Source organism: Oreochromis aureus, linkage group 7, assembly GCF_013358895.1.
Source record: "Oreochromis aureus strain Israel breed Guangdong linkage group 7, ZZ_aureus, whole genome shotgun sequence".
Lineage (NCBI taxonomy): Eukaryota > Metazoa > Chordata > Actinopteri > Cichliformes > Cichlidae > Oreochromis > Oreochromis aureus.
In genome coordinates, this window is record NC_052948.1 from 65,387,422 (window position 1) to 65,404,915 (window position 17,494).

The 17,494-nt window shown below is 43.3% G+C and overlaps 1 protein-coding gene across 2 annotated transcripts; it reads right to left on the reverse strand.

Annotated features, from left to right (window-relative positions):
* Positions 1-26: 26 nt before the first annotated feature.
* Positions 27-17,225, reverse strand: lyrm5b (LYR motif containing 5b). 2 transcript variants are annotated; one of them, XM_039614962.1, is made up of 4 exons: positions 17,087-17,152; positions 3,269-3,334; positions 3,118-3,157; positions 27-265 (listed from the first exon to the last, which is right to left on the reverse strand). In XM_039614962.1, the coding sequence occupies exons 3-4, from the start codon at positions 3,151-3,153 to the stop codon at positions 59-61; spliced, it is 243 nt and encodes an 80-aa protein (XP_039470896.1). In that variant the 5' UTR covers positions 3,154-3,157; positions 3,269-3,334; positions 17,087-17,152; the 3' UTR covers positions 27-58. The 2 variants fall into 2 exon arrangements, with proteins under 2 accessions (XP_039470896.1, XP_031605274.1); XM_031749414.2 differs by lacking the exon at positions 3,118-3,157 and having other exon boundaries at positions 17,087-17,225.
* Between the last annotated feature and the right edge of the window lie 269 nt (positions 17,226-17,494).

A 17,494-nucleotide genomic window follows, 5' to 3' on the forward strand; every position in this document is an offset into this window, starting at 1 on the left:
CATGTGACCTCAGGATTAGAACCGTAAACCTCAGAGCCGTTCGTGTCATCGTCGCAGTTTAGTCCTCGTAGTAGCGCTTCTTCATCGCTCTGTACTTCCTCAGGTGGTAAAGTGCCTCCAGCTCCCGGGCCATGTACTCGCCACGCGCGATCAGGGCCTTTATCTGCTTGGGGTCCTCCACCGCCTTGTTCCTGGCAAACGCCGCTCTCAGACGGTCCCGGAAGTAGTCGCCACCTTTGGGGTACTCCCGGCTGAGGTAGAGGAGCTCCAAGGAGGAAGAGGACGTGTTAGCATCAGAGCTGGTGACCTCAGCAAAAATACGTCTTTATTTTTATTAAAGGGCAAAAAGGCGGCCGATGTATGACGGCACATGATGATCACATGATCTTAAAATCAGCACAGGTCTTAAAATCACTCTGATCTTAAGTCTGACACACCTCCAGAGGCCAATATGTTTTATCAGGACAAGCAGCAGGAACGCCTTCAATACAGTCTGACTTCCCAGGTTCACTTTATGTTGGCGATAAACCCTCCGAGGATCCACGAGTGCTTTTAGTGATTCACTTTACCAAAGATGACTCTTGCTTTGTAATTCCTTCAGCGGGCGCTTCCTGTAGAGACCTTATCTTAGTCTATAGCTGATAACAGAAAGTCTTTTCCTAAAGAGAGTCAAAGGTTTATCTGGAGATAGTTCTGCGGTCATAAAGGCGCCGCTGATTTCCATCCTACACGCTTCCTCGTGCATAAAAGCTTCAAAAACACTGATTGTTACAATGTCTCACGTTACTTTATACACCCAGGAACTTAAATGAGTTTATTTAAAGCTCTGCAAAGTCTCTTTATTAAGTTTGACTAAATCCATTATCAGACCGGGCTCTGGGCGACCGGCAGTGGCACTGCTCTGCAGAGAGGGCGGAGCTTCTGCGTGAGGTGGACACAGGAAGCCTTTAAACCTTCACCATGAAGGATCACGAGTGCCGCCATCTTACTTTTTGGATTTATGAGATAAGAAAGCGCCCCCTGCTGCCTGTTTGTTTAAACTCACTGAATTAGTTTTGACTAAAGGAGTCGCCCCATCTCAGGTCACCACATTTTTATAGTTTACAGCAAAAATCTACAGTTTACATCTGCTAAGTTTTAGCTTCATGCATTAAATACTTTTCTACATTTTTACTCCTTAAAGAAATGAGCCACCAGGCTGTCTTTAAAAGCTCTTTGCTGGGCCGATTCTGGCCCCCGGGCCTTAGTTTGACACGCCTGGTCTAAAGATAACCACAGCGCGTCTTACGTCGCGTGTGCAGCTGGTTTCACTCAGAACCCATTGAAAGGGGTGGGGCTACAGAGGGAGGCATGTTGGATTTCTGTGTTTTGGGCTTTAATGTTATTATAAATATTGTGACGGTGGGCTGCGAGTTTGATTGTTTGTTGGTTTTCTCTGCTAATGTAGATCACGGTGTAACGACGGCTCTGCCACTGAAACATGTCCGCTTTTTCACCCTTTAATAAATATGATGAAGTGTTCTCTTCAGAGTGTTTCTGACCATTTTTAAGGCCGAGCTGGGTGGATGATCTCAGCCCGATCCGATAAATAAGCTTTAAATATATCAGAACACCATTTCAGCGTCATTCTGACCAAGGGCGTAGATTTGGTTTTGGCATTGGTGGGGACGGATGATTCAACCACTGAACACTGCCCTGTTTTTGTCTTTGCTTCTTGATAAAAAAAGGAGAAATGTACTTGCCTACATATGCTATTCTGCATGCTTTTAAACCATTTAAAATTACAATTCATAGTTTTATATGTAAATTATATAATGTTAAATTAATATTAAACAAATGACTGACTAAGTATTTTAGACTTTAGTTTACTTCAGCCATATTCCATATAAATCAGGTATCATACAAAAATAAAAATAGCTTCAAACGCAGTCATGACAATAAAAGAATATGACTTTAAGGACTTAACAACATTACTTACTATATTATACTATACATTAGCACTAAGGGAACACTGAATGACCTGGTGGTTTTTGTCCATAAAACTACTCATCTAAGATTACCACAAAGTAAAAGATCTCTCAGCAGAATTATGCAACATCTGAGTCACTCATCAGTAATGTTTGTAGTGTGAGTGCATTTTTAAAACAATTTGTGCAAACTGCACTACAAGGTGGAATATTTGCAAAGTCATGACTACCTCATGATATATTGTCTCAAAAATCAACCCTGTGAATATGTCAGTGCCATTAGGAAGAAATTATTGTGTCACCAACATTTTAACGTTAGACATATAATTTTAACATCCTCTGTAAACTAATATCCTGGCTGCTCGAGGCTGCCGTTTTCTCTGACAGTTTCAATTTTCATTCAGTTTCCAAAACACGTTATTCATGGTTACATACAATTTTAGACCAAAGCCTAGCACAGCCTGTAACGTTATTATGACGGACACATTTTATGAGTGAACTTGACTTTAAGTGACTTACAGGTTTCTTTGAAAAATACTTTCTTATATCCAGGTTCTTCCTTTTTGCTGCCATCCTCCTCTCCTCCTCGCAGCGCAGGCTCGCCGCTGCTAAAACTAAACAGAGCTCCCTGAAAGGCACAGCCAATCACATTGGCCATATTTGTCACATGAGGCAGGACTCCAGTAGAGAACGTAATTTAACTCTTTCTGCACCGCTGGGTGAATGAGACGCTGACAGATCGTTTTTTTCTTTCTATCTGGTTTGTTTTTCTTTACTTCAAGAGATCAAATTATTGGTGGGGACAATTCAGTAATCGCTGGATATTGGTGGGGACATGTCCCTTCCGTCCATGCCAAATCTACGCCCTTGATCCTGACAGGTGAATAAAGGCCTCAGTGCTTTGGTGCAGACACTACAGGTGGTGCACGCAGTGCTGCACTCTTTTAATGCCCAGCAGGGGGCGACACCTGCTGCAGCGCCCTCTGTAAACACTGCTGACGTCTTCACGGATAAACATGAAGCTCATTTTGAACATTTTGGTGACGCTCATCCGTCTTTGGTGCAGCTCAGCACCGCTTTGCATGATGGGAGATTTGAGACGCAGCTTTGGGCCTTCAGATCTGTTTGGGGTCATCTCACCATTACACACCTCTGACAGGTCACAGTGGCACCGATGGATCATCATGGATCTTAAAAGTAAATTAACTGTCAATAAATGTTAACGAGATCATCATGGAGTCTGTGCTGACGCCGACAAAGTGTCATCGAGTTCTTTAAAAATGAATTTTCCCAACACTCACATTCTTGTAGAGTCGAAACACTTCAGACCTGAGTGGGTTGGCCATCGTCCTGGAGGAGAGTCCAAGCTGAGAAAGGCAGAATAAAAGCAAACTTCAGATCAAAGATGTTTAACCTGCTGCTCACGTTCAGTAACTGCTGAGGGTTTAATTCCATCTGCAACACAAAGGAAACTGCAGATCTGCTGACAAATCAACCAAAGAACCATCAAACCAGATCAGTCGCTTCACAGGAATCACAAACACCGTTAAAGGCTGAATTACACACAGTCAGATCAAGATCTGAAGCCGATGGCCAACAGTGTGTCTAATTTTCCTTTTATCTGTCACAGCTGAAGCACTACAGGTGCCAGTATAACAGTAAAACCCAGAAAAATTAAAAAATAAACTACAATAAAGCTGTTTAATAATTAAATGTTAATAATAACAATAAAGAACATTTTGAAGGTACCTGCTAACCTATTGTTTCCATGATGTTTGGGGCTAGATGATGACGTTCATAGGTTTTTCAAGGCCTCTCTAACAAAGAAACCGATCTTACACCAGACTCCACTGACAAAAACGCGGATTTTCACCTGACAGAAAAAAGAAGTTTCTGTTCAACTTTGCGTGACTTTACTGTTTCAGTGTTTTCTTGTGATCCGAACTAACTCACTAAAACGTCAGAGTCACTCCGTAACACAAACTAACAGACCAATCGAGGCTGCTGCAGACGCAAATCTCCGCCCTTCTGTGACGTAAAAATCCAACGTTTGTGAATGGAGTCTGGTGGAGAGCGATCCCTTCACTTCGCGGTTAGCACATAACCCACAGCGGCTCATCCAAGTGTGTAAAAATTGGCACACCAGCACATGACCTGTAGTGGGCGTGACCGCCGGCACCTGCTGCAGGTAACACTGGCTTGCTGTGTCTGAATTCAGGGAAAGGATGCTCATAAGGACACTACCTACCTACGTCACAAGGTGGTGTCCTTAGACGGACGGGTAGTCAGGAAGTGAGCGGCTTGGACAGCCCCTTTTTTTTCTCCATAGAAACTTTATTGAACAAACAATGAGTATCCAACATAACAGGTGGGCTGTGGACAGCCTCCTAGCCTTCAACTCCGCCCTTACTTGCGTGTTTTTCTGGTCGCTGGCGCCACAGCGCGAAAACTTTAAAATTGACCCAGAAATGTCACTCTGTTGTTTGGACAATTTTATTTCTCGAGGAGCTAGAAAAACCTTATCGTCGCCGCCCGCACGTTTTGTACCTTAGGCTCATCAGAGACAATCATATCCAGGTAAAATAATTTCCTTTAATCTACACGCATTTAGGAATTACTTAGCTAATTACACGGATAATTGAAATATCGCCAGCGTTGTGCCAAAAAAGTGTTCGCCTGCCAAAACTGATTTCCAATGTTTCCGAGTGTAATATGTGTAATATCTGTTATATTCTGGTCTCATTCACAACAGACTCCAGAATATCTATTTCCTACCCAACGGGGTAGTAAGGTTTATTAATAAGTCCACAGCAACATACAGTCTAGGCCAACACTCCTTACTTGTGTGACACTCTAAAACGTCCGTGCAGCAACACAATCCACTGTGGAACAAACCATCTTACAAACAATAATTCACATTATTACATCCCTTCTCTTTTTTTTTTGTTCTTGGAAAAAACAGAAGTCCATTTTTGTTTTGATTTGTCCTTCTTCTTACTGAGGGAGAAAACAATATCAAACACTCAAAGAATACAAAAACATTCCACTATTCAAACATGTAGATTTCTGCAAACTGTAGTGAACATCAATTTCCACAGAATACATAACTTTTCCCCTCAAACAATAAAGACTGTCAAGTCCTCATTATGTAACATAGTCCTTGTACCGAAGTGGTGGAACCACTTTGTGGCCTGACCTTGTCCTGATACCCCCGATACCTTGTCAGTCTTGATCTGCTGCTCACGACTTTCTGACGGAGCCGTCACTGAGCTGCTCAGTGCCCCAGTGTCTGTCATGGCATTTTCTGGATCCATCACGCCTGCATGTCTCAGGTGCCTCCGATTCCTCCTCAGGACACTTCCAGAGTCCAACTGAACCTCATAGGACCTCGGGTCAACAGTCCCAATCACCACTCCCCTGCTCCAAGTGGAATGGCGGTCAAAAGGCTGAACTCTGACACTGTCCCCAAGCTTCAAAGAGTCCATGTCTCGTGCTGATCGGTCATAGCACACTTTTTGGCGCTTCTGTTTCACCTCCAACTCCCGCAGGGCTGGAATGACTTTTGGCCTTAGCAGGCTCGTCCTGGTTGGCAAAAGCGTCCGTGTCCTCCTGCTGAGCAGCCTCTGAGCTGGGCTGGTCTCCAGGCCTTGTGATGGTGTGTTGCGATGGTCCAGAATAGCAAGATACGGGTCCTGCCCCACCATTTTTGCCTTTAGCAGCAGCCTCTTTGCTGTCTTTACTGCTGATTCAGCCTTCTCATTACTCTGAGGGTAACCTGGTGAAGATGTTTTGTGCTGGAAATCCCACAGTCGACTAAATCTCAGAAACTCACCGGACGTATACTGTGGTCCATTATCTGAAACAACAATGTCCGGGATGCCCTGTCTGGCAAAGTGAGCCTTCAACTTTCTAATCACTGTGGTGGATTTAGTGTCCGGGAGATAGTCAATTTCCCAGAAGTTTGAATAGTAGTCCACTGTGATAAGGTAGTCCTTGTTGTCAAACATAAACAGGTCTGAGCCCACCTTAGCCCATGGTCTAGTCGGGATCTCGTGTGGGACCAAAGTCTCTTTCTGCTGTCTGTAATCAACTGACCTGCAGATGTCACACTTAGTCACATAAGTCTTAATTTGTTCATTCATGCCTGGCCAATACACACACTCTCTGGCTCTCCTTAGACAACCTTCTACACCTAGGTGTGTCGAGTGTAGTCTGGCTATGATCTGCTGTCTCATGGTAGTCGGGACAACAACACGTTCACCTCTAAACACAAGTCCATCCTGACTACTCAGTTCATCCTGGAATGAGAAGTATGGTCTGATGTCACCATCAGTGTCTCTTTTGTCAGTTGGCCAACCTCTGTGAATTGTATCTATGAGGATCTGTAGTGCTTTGTCCTCTCGTGTAGCAGTCCTTATGCTGTTTAGTCTGTCAGGTGAGATGGGTGCATGAGTGACCATGATAATGCTCTCTATTTCCTCCTCTATGGAGCCCTGTGGTGAGCACTCTGGAAGATATGCCCTACTCAACGTGTCTGCTAATAACATGTCTTTGCCTGGCACATACACCACATCTAAGTCATATTTCTGAATGCGCATAAGCATCCTTTGCAACCGTTTGGGTGCACTCAACAGCGGTTTTCTTACAATGGTCTCTAAGGGTTTGTGATCACTGTGTACTACCACTTTACGACCATATGTGTACTGATGAAACTTCTCCATACAGAAAACTACAGCCAAAAGCTCCTTTTCTATCTGGGCATAACCTTGCTCTGTACGTGTAAGAGCTCTACTCGCAAAAGCCACAGGCTTACCCTTCTGCATGAGTGCTGCACCTAACCCTTTGTCAGAAGCGTCACATTGTACTGTCAGCTCTTCCTCTGGGCAGTAGTATTTCAGGACTGGAGCCTCTGCTATAGTCTCTTTCAGTCTCCGGAATGCGTCGTCATGTCGAGTCGTCCAGTTCCACTCACTGTCTTTGTGTGTCAGTTGTCTCAGTAAGTCACAGTGGTCAGACAGATGTGGGCAAAACTTTGCTAAGTAGTTCACCATACCTAACAGTCTCTGTACTGCCTTCACGTCTGTAGGTCTGGGCATCTGCTCTATAGCCCTAACCTTCTCTGGGCAGGGGCGGATCTAGAAGGGTGGCATGGGGTGGCAAGTGCCACTCTAAAATGATCCCTTACCACCCCAAGTGCCACCCCAGTTTTGCATATGACAGTGTTGTTTATTAAAATAAGATAGCATTAACACTTTGAGGCCAGTTACAGTCAACAGTGAATATAAATGCTAAAACTGAATATATTGCATAGTGTTCCCCCCTCCACCATTAACAAATGGTTCAGCCCAAAGCAGGACCGGCTTTTTTCTTGTTTTCAGTAACAAGCCATGCTTATGACTGTGCCAGAGCACATTTTGAACAACACCATGGGAATTTCGGATTTTACACAGGTGGTTGGATGTTACACTCTGGAAATGGAAGGAAGGTGAGTGTTATTAACCCTCTGTGGTCCACGGACACGCTGCACCTCCAAATCACATGACTGATGTAAGCTGACACAGCAACAAGCTGCAGCCACGCTGAGTCTCTATTTCAGCCCACATTGAAAGTTCGGATTTCAAAGTTTTTAAATTTTAATTACAGGCCAGTAAATCCAGAGTTATGATAATATATATAAGCCACGCTTTTTACTAAATACTGTCGTCACGTTTTTGTGTGTGTGTTTTAAACGTTTTCTAAGGACAGCGCGAAAATAGTAAAGAAAGGAAAAAAAGCCACCTCTTTCCTATCGGTGGAAAAATGCACCATGTCGACCAATTTTAAAAAAAGTCAACACGTAGGATTTGGTTATTTGGTTGTTTAGGAAGAGGGGAGAGTTTTGGGAGTGATGGTAACGGCAGCGAGACAGAGCCAGTGAGTGAGTGACAGAGAGAGAGAGAGAGTTTTTAGATGTGGGAGATTTGTGACGTTTAGTGTGGAGTGTATACTTAGTGTGTTGTGTTGTCTTGTGTAGCTGTTCTGTTGTGTAGTCGTTTTGTTTTGTGTGTCAGTGAGGGCACTAATGAATGTCACAAAGGCACATTTGAAACGTAAACACTGTCACTAAGTAGAAAACCAGCGGAGTGATACACCTGCTGTTGTCAGGCCTGCAGGTTTATCCCTGTGCTGTTCTGTCTTTTGGTGGACAAACTTTTTTTTTACTGGCACACATCATTTGTGGGGCATCTTATTGTGACACCTGATTGTTCTCTCATTTTAGTTTTAGTAATATTTTTAAATGGTTGTACAAAATGAAAAAAACGGCATTTTTAGATAAATAGTTGTATATGTTTACAAAATGTACATTTTATATTTGCATTTCAAGTTATAAAAATTTACTCAACATGTCTGTGGTTTTTTTTTACAGTAAAAAATACTTCTAGGATTTTAAGTTCTTTGTGTGATTTCATATCAGTAATAGTACTATTAATAGTAACAGTAGTACTAATGCAGTATGTCAGTGAAAAAAACAACTAAATTCAGTTGAGCTGAAAAGATACCAAACAAGGCAAGGAGGAAAAATAAATGAAACAATTTGAGGGTGAAATACAAACGTAAACTCAAAAGGAGTCAAAAATGTCCGGTTGTATTTCAGACCTCAGAGGGTTCATCCAACAAATCATGAAAAATTAGGTTTAAATTTTTGTTCATGACAGTGCAGATTTCTGACATTTTGTGTAATTTAAGCTGTAACAACGTGATTGTTTTCTAACAAAAAACAGTGAAACTTAAGTTAGACTTGTGTTTGTAAATGAACCGCCCCATGTTGTGTAGCTTTCTGGATTTTTGTCACGGTTCTGGGTCGGTTCGACCCAGCATTCTGAGTTTATTATTTTTATTATTTATTGTTTTGGGCTTATTTTTGCATTATGGAGTGTTTTGGGGTTCTCTGGTGTTTTGATTATTTACGATAGATTATATTACTGTGGTTCTGGTTTGGGGTTTTGTTCACAGGGTTTGTGTTCTCATGTTTTGTGTGGGTTTAGTTCTGTGTCTGGTCTGCGTCTCATGTGAGTGTGTTCAGTTTTACCTCTGTCTCATCTTGTTGATTACTCCCAGCTGTGTCCCCCACCTGTGTGTAATCTCCCTGTGTTTCTCTGTGTGTATTTAAGTCGCGTCTTCTGTCTTTGTAGTTGCTGGTCCGTCTGTGTATCCACCGTGCCTCATCTGTGTGTTCTCCCTGCTGTCACCTTCATGTACCGTCGTCTACCTTCCTTCATGTTCATGTCCTGGTTTGTGTTCAGTAGCTTAGTTATTTCCAGTATAGTTTAGTTTATCTTCGTTTGCCATTTCCTCCCTGTGCTTGGTATTCAATAAATCACCTTTACACCCTGCCTGCAATTGCATCCTCCTTTATCCTCTCCTCACAGCTCATCTCACTCGCCGTGACAATTTTATACTTATTGAGCTACATATTTATTTATTATACAGGCTATACAGTACATAAAATCAAAACTCACATGTTTTATGTAGCTAAAGTGTGTAATTATGTGGGCTACAGACGATAATTAAGTTATAGACTATTCATATGAAAAACGTATATACTTACTGCATTTGAATCATTATAACTATATGTAACCACCCGCATATGTGTTTGAAAAAAAAAGGCTTTGATTTTGCCACCCCATTTGATTTCTTTGCCACCCTCATGCCACCCTAAGAAAATTTCTCTAGATCCGCCCCTGTCTCTGGGTCTATTTTCAGACTGTTGCATGTGAGCTGATGTCCAATGTACGTAGTCTCCTTCTGTTGAAGTTTAAACTTGTCTGCGTTTAACTTAATGTTTTTCTGCCTACAACGAGTCAAAAACTGTCTCAGCTTCTCGTCATGGTCATGCACTGCTTCAGCATCTGTGTCCCCCTGACCCGTGATCAGCACATCATCTGCAATGATGTAGATCCCTGCCAGTCCATCCAAAGCTTGTGTGAGCTTTCTCTGGAACACTTCAAGAGCTGGACTTATCCCCATTGGCATCCTCAGCCATCTGTAGCGTCCAAACGGAGTCGAAAATGTTGTCAGGTAGCTCGACTCCTCCAGTTTCACGTGCCAGAATCCACTCTTCACGTCGCAGACAGAGAACACTTTAGCCTTTGACAGATCAGGCAAAATGTCCTCAATGGTGGGCAATGGGAAGTGGCTCCGTTGTAGGGCTTTGTTTAAGGGTTTTGGATCTATGCACACCCTTAAGTCCCCACTCTGCTTTTGGACCACAACCATCCCACTGATCCAGTCTGTGCTGCATTCTACTGGTGTAATGATCCCTCTGCACCGAAGATCTTGAAGCTCCTTTTTTAACGGCTTTATCATTGCAATAGGGACACGCCGTTTTGGTAACTGCACTGGTTTCACAGTTTCATCCACTTCGAGCCTTAACTCTCCCTCCAAACAGCCATCTCCTCTGAAGACATCGGCATATTCTGCTTTAATCTGATCCATGTTCCACTCATTGGCTGTTGGGTGCTCTGAAGTAACGATGCTGTCCAGTTTCAAGATGTTTTCATAGTGCACCTTTATGAGTTTCATTGCTTCGCTGGCTCTCTTGCCCAGCAGTGGTACTTTACAGTCTTTGTCAACCACTTGAAACTCCAACCGATACAGTTTCTGATTTCTCGGGTTACGTAGCTTAACTTTGCACTTTCCCAATGGCTTTATCTTACTTTTGTTGTACATCATCAACACTGTCTGTGTGTCCTCCAACTGTGTGTTCGGGCTTAGCATGTGGATTGGCATTACATTACAACTGGCACCACAGTCAATCTGAAAATTTACAATCTCTTTGCCCATCAGCAACCGTGGCTCATGGGGTTGGGAAGCGCACCTGTAACCGGAAGGTCGCCGGTTCGATCCCCGGCCTTTCTGTCCTGGTCGTTGTGTCCTTGGGCAAGACACTTTACCCTACCGCCTACTGGTGTTGGCCAGAGGGGTCGATGGCGCGATATGGCAGCCTCGCCTCTGTCAGTCTGCCCCAGGGCAGCTGTGCACTTGCCTCCACCAGTGTATGAATGTGAGCGTGAATGAATAATGGCATTGTAAAGCGCTTTGGGTGCCTTGAAAAGCGCTATATAAATCCAATCCATTATTATTATTATTATTAGTATTATTATGCCTGCAAAGAGTTGAGTGCCTCTCACTTTGTCAGTGTTCTTTGTAGCTGAATCATGTGTGTCTGCCTCTGTAACACAGAGAACGTCCTCATACTCATCACTCTCACATGCTGTCACGTTGTGTACATTCGTCCTTCTTTTCTGCTCTGAATGTGCCTTGCATTTAACTGCAAAGTGGTTTTTTCTGCCACACTTTTTACATTTCTTCCTGTATGCTGGACATTTTTCTTTCTTTTTTTCATGTGTTCTGCCACAAAACTTACAGTCCACTGCGTCGCCGATCCGTTTCTGGCGCGCAGCTCCACGCACAGCATGCACCTCCTCCACTGCAGCTCCCGAAATGGTTTTGCTGTTTTCCCGCGACAGCTCCGCGGCTCTGCAGTGCTGTATGCATGCATCCAGCGTCATGTTTTTCTCACGCAGCAGTCTCTCCCTCAAACTCGGGTTGTTAAGTCCACATACAATCCTGTCACGAATCAGTGAGTCTCTTATTACTCCAAAATTGCACGTTTTTGTCAGCAGCTTTAACTCCGTCACATAGCTGTCGATTGTCTCACTGGCGCCTTGGTTTCTCGTGAAGAACCGATAACGCTCCACAGTTTCATTAACTACAGGGTTGCAATGATTATCAAACTTCTCGATGTCCTTAACTGTCCATTGATCTCTCGCCGTGTCGCCCATTAGCGTGTCTAGCAGCTCCCTGCCGCTCTCACCAACGAGATAACTGAACAGGCTTACTTTTTTCTGTTCTCCGTCTGAGTCCATGGTCAGCTCCACATAGAGCATAAACTCGTCCCTCCAGGTCTTCCATGTCCGCGATAGGTTACTGGAGTCCAATAGCAGCGTCGGCGGCGCTTTAAGGCCCTCCATGCCTCGCGGCGGTGCTAACTCAATTAGCCGCTAGTTGCTCACCGCTCCGACAGGCGTCTCCCGGGGGTCCACTCCGGCCGTGCAGCTCACTCCGCTGCCTGCTCCGCTGTCCGCTCCGCTGCCACCATGTTATATTCTGGTCTCATTCACAACAGACTCCAGAATATCTATTTCCTACCCAACGGGGTAGTAAGGTTTATTAATAAGTCCACAGCAACATACAGTCTAGGCCAGGGGTCTGCAACCTTTTACACCCAAAGAGCCACTTGGACCCGGTTTCCATGCAAAAGAAAACACTGGGAGCCGCAAATACTTTTTGACATCTAAAATGAAGATAACACTGTATATATTGTTTTTTATCTTTATGCTTTGTGTGAACAACTAAGGTGTGCTGCTTATGAAATCCATGAAGTGCTACAGAGAAAATTACATTTTATTTATGTAATTAACACATTTTGAACTCTTAAAGAAATATAACAAAAGGAAAGACACCCAGCTGAACTAAAATGATCCAGCAAACAAAAACTGTTGTCAGCCGCCACCCTTATATCGCCTTTGGGCTGTTGGAGCTTTGACCTGACTCTTAAAAAATAATTGGAAAAAAGCACTATGCTGCTGAAAAATGAAAAATAGATATTTGCAAAATTCTGCCTAAATATGTATTTTACCTGGTTAATGCGTGCGGCGGGGCGTGGTCTGCAGCACCGCTGCAGGGGAGGCAGACGCACCTGAGCGACACCCACAATCACGCCTGGCTGCCTTTACGTCTGCGCTATCTGTGCTGTTGTGTTGTTGGTGGTGTGTGTCGGGCTGTGAGCTGAAAAGCTACAGCCGGCTGTATCGTGCAAGCAACCGTGTGTGTGAAAAGTGCTCAATAAAGAGATGCTCAAAAGCATGCTCATGGAAACATCGTCGGGTCTGCCGTGATTTGTTTACAATGGGACTTCTGCTCCTGAACCTCTGCGCACAGAGTCCGCAAATCGGGCTGTAACGAAGTCAGTTTACGCAGGACTGTAAGCTGTCATCTGTGAGGCGTGAACGGTGTTTGTCTTTAACATAGTTCACGGTGGAGAACAGCTGCTGACATAATGTGGATCCGAAGATCCATAATTGGCCTACCTGGGGTTGAAAGTCTCGAGAAATGCACGGCCTTTCGGCGGGTATACCGGCTTCCGCGAGTGTGACTCTTATTTTGAGCGATGAAAAAATAATAGAATATAAATTTATTTTTATATTTCAATATCACAATAATCTTCCAATTTAGAACTACGAGTTAAAAAGAACTAACATAAATAAAATACACTTCAGCTAAATACTTCTAATTTATTTGCCCAAACCAGGCGGAGCCGCAGTATAAGGACTAAAGAGCCGCATGCGGCTCCGGAGCCGCAGGTTGCCGACCCCTGGTCTAGGCCAACACTCCTTACTTGTGTGACACTCTAAAACGTCCGTGCAGCAACACAATCCACTGTGGAACAAACCATCTTACAAACAATAATTCACATTATTACAATATCTTTATGTATGTTGGTAAATAGACTTCGGTGAACATGGTTTACTAAGGGGTTTTATATATACAATAATTACCTGTTGTTCAAGTATCTTTATAACTCTGGTTATAATGTAGGTACAATTGATATATTTGTTGCGCTGTCTGCTGTCCTCTTGGCCAGATTACTCTTAAAAAATAAATTTCTAATGTCAATAAGATTTTTGTTTTTAACTGGATAAATAAAGGATATATAAAAGTCACTGCCAAAAACTGATTGCAGCTTCTACCTTGTTACTGGAATGTTGCTGGTGGCTCAAAGTGACTTGATATCACTAATGAGGGACACATTTGACATGTTTCACGTATTATAGACCAACAAGTTATTCATAGCAGGTTAAATACGAGCAATCAGTTTAGGGCAAAAACCGGAAATCATTTTTTGCCACAACATCGGTCATTCTCACACATGTACTGTATCATATAAAATATATAAACTAAATATCTTTGAAACGTATAGAATCTAATCTTTTGTTTGTTTTTTACATAGCACTTTATCAAACTGTTGTCTGCTACAGAGTTACAAGTATTATACTAATAATATAGCATCCACCATCTCCTGCTTGCATATTTCTGTAAACATCTTAGTGGTGTGGCAGCCACGAGTGAGCCCTGCAAACCCTGTGGATGGAGGATGCAGTGGACAGTGGGAGGAAGCATCCTGAAGCTCTCTTTGCAGACCACCCTGTGTGATTCTCCACTCGCAGACCAGAAAAAACAAACCGCAGGTCTCAGTTGCAGCAGCCCATCCACGTCTGATCTTGCTCGGGCAGATTCAGCAACACTGCCAGAGACTTCCTGTAATCTATTACAGTTGTTAAAGAAACGGTCCAGGAACAGGTCACTCAGGTTAATCCTGTGTGAACAACTGGAAATATTGTTTTTCATCTTTACATACTGTGTATTTGAAATATTCTTGTTTAATTGTTATTGTTATTTACTTTATTGCTATCAAATAAATATCCAAGTAATATTGTTCAAAGTTAGCGTTATGTTCATACATGTAACAAATGCCTGTAAATCAAATTGAGTTCAGTGACAATTACTGTTTGTTTGAATCAATTTATTAATAACATAAAACCTTTAAACTAATGCAACACATATAACAATGTAACAAATATATTAAAATAAATAAATTTCTCAATACATAACTCATTTGGGAACTAATCTTTCTAGAAGTGAAAACAGTCTGTCCGTCCTCTCCCTGCTCTCCTCTCCTCAGCCTCTCTTTGCTGCCTCATGTCCTCTCTGATGAGGTCTAGCAGCTCATCATCCCCGTCTCTTTTCCTCTTTCTCCCTGTCGTAGGTGGCTGACTCGCCTCGTCATCGCTGTCGTTTTGGTCACCCACTGCTGTGCTTGGCCCTGGAGTGTCCTCAGGGAGAGAGGACATTATGACAGGAGGCGTAATGGAAGGCATCTGTCCTATCACCTCATCCATGAGGGCAAACCAGGGCCAAGCAGCAGCAGTGGGCTTCCCACTGACCCCCTCTCCTGAGCCTGGATACTTGCAATCCTAAAGGCAGAGGAAATCAAAAATGACAGCAGGCAAATAAAAACACCACAACAACTCTTAGTAATTGCACATTTATTAACTTGTGTTCTTGAGAATTATCTTCTTGATAACACACATACGTACTTTGTATTCTTTAAAGTTATCTCATGTCTTCTGGCCTGCAAGGGGGTGACTTTCCCCTGCAGGCCCATCCTCTCCAGAATTGTCCTGATCACACACAACAAATAAGAGGAGAAAGGAAACCATGGCAACTATGTTAATCCCTAAGCCCAAAGGTTTTCACAGCAGAACACCAGAGGAACACCGTCTGGACATCACAGGTTCTGTACAGCAGCGGTCCGTGAGTCGTTTGGTACCGGGCCACAGAGTTAAAGCTCGGTGTGAAATTTATGGTTTTCAGGGTTTTATCGTTAACTCGGTTTCCTGAGTCTTTCCCTTGTTGTAGTTGTGTGTCTTATTTTGAAAGAAATATTTACACGTTACCATAGCGACCAGAGAGCATTAAGCGGCAGAGAGGAGGATATTACTGTCAATATTGGTGCATTTTCAGGAGGACACTGCTAATAAAGTTACATAGTTACACAGTACATTCACGTTTATTATTATATTTACAAAATACCACAGTTTTTGTCTTGGTCGGATCATTTTATGTGGTTGTATTTATCCGCGATACCTTAAAGGCCGCTCCGTGTCTGACATAAACCGGTCTGTGGCTCAAAAAGGTCGGGGACCGCTGCTGTACAGCATGAGGGTTAATAGGACCGCACTCATATGAATATGATGTGTAAATTGATTTATTCTTGTACATCCACGCCGTAGCGGCCCAATTCTTCACCCCAGTGAAGAGGTGATCGTTTTCTCCTCGTTTTAATAAATTAAGCCGTTTGGTCTTTGTTCCCCACAACATATCACCAATTCGAAAAATCAAAATTAGCTGTATGTAAGCGGCAATACAGGAAAAATCATGGGACCCCCCGATACAAGCTGGTTTACGGTTATTTTAAAGAAAAGAAACATGTCTATGCAGATGCCCAAAGCTTAACAACACAACCGCTATAACAATTTAACTTTTGTACAACCAGATTTTCATATACTTACATTTGAAAGTGTTTTCCTCTCCTGCTTCGACCACCATCGTTATCAGAAACAAATCTCCTCTATGACCCGCAATGAATCCTGGGATATAGTAGGACACGAAGGATACATCGGACCTGTCAATTTGGGGAAATCGACGGCGCATTTGGAGTACACTTCGGATTGGGACAGCCGTCGTCGCGTCGCTGTGACGTAATAGGTCTCAAAATGCATACTCCGGAGCGTGCGGTCGCTGAATTGGGACACAGCCCCGGACTGTGGGTTACCGCGTGTCTCTGCCTGCAGGTCTATAACATAGGTGTCAAACTCTGGCCCGCGGGCCAAATTTGGCCCGCAGCCTAATTACATTTGGCCCGCGAAGCCATGCCAAATTACTATTAGAGCTGGCCTACTGGTATTATACAGCTAATATATATATATCGTTTAGTATTAAGCTTTGCTTGTTCCATATTCAGTTTTTCAGCAAAACTTGTTTGAGTCCATAAGAAAAGATTCATTCTTATATCTGGAGGAAGATTTTTTTTTCAATAAATATTAATGTTAGCCCACGACTTTGTTCCAGTTTTGAATTTTGGCCCACTGTGTATTTGAGTTTGACACCCCTGGTCTATAACGTTAGAAAGTACACGCAGCATCGCACTACATGTAACGCACACCTGTCTGCCAGGTGTGCGTTATATTATTAGACTGAAAACACGTTTAACCCTCAGCTCGTGACGTCATAAACACGATAAATAATTACAGGAACATTTGAGGCTCATTGGTTTCAATTGTACTGCAGGGTTCCAATTCCTGCGTGAAGGGGATCAAATGAAACGTCATCTTAAGATGATTCACGTCAGGTAAGCAGCGCCAGTAGGAAGCTAACTTAGACTGGCTCTGAGCAGCTGAAAGAGAAACCCGACAATAAACTAACCGAACCGAGCCTGAGCGGGATCGACTTCTTACCGTGGCCGTGACCTCTCAGGCGGATCAAAGGTCACCTGCTGGCTTCGCGCAGGGTTAAAGTTCCTGCTGCTGTTCGTCTAAAACACCCCGCTGAGGTCCGGGTTCATCGCCGCGGAGCACAAAAACTTCAAAGTCAGCGAACTTTGTGAGCGGGCTCACAGGCTAGCAGGTAAACAACCAAAGAGTGTGAGCGCGCAGAGAGTAACCCCCGACACGCACAAACCGCCGGCCCGCGAAAAGCCAAAGAACGTAAACACACATTTCACTGAAAACTACGACCGCATATCACCGTAAATACTACATAATACAATAAACACTGCCTCACACCGTGTTTCTTACTGATCATTAAAACTGTGATAAACACACCAAAGGTTTTAGAAAGATTCGGGTTGATTTCTGTGTACATAA

Coding starts and splice junctions, on each gene's coding strand:
- lyrm5b (XM_031749414.2), bottom strand. CDS start 3,313: ATGGCCAACCCACTCAGGTCTGAAGTGTTTCGACTCTACAAGAAT. Junction 266..3,268: donor TGTTTCGACTCTACAAGAAT/GTGAGTGTTGGG, acceptor TCCTCCTTGGAG/CTCCTCTACCTCAGCCGGGA.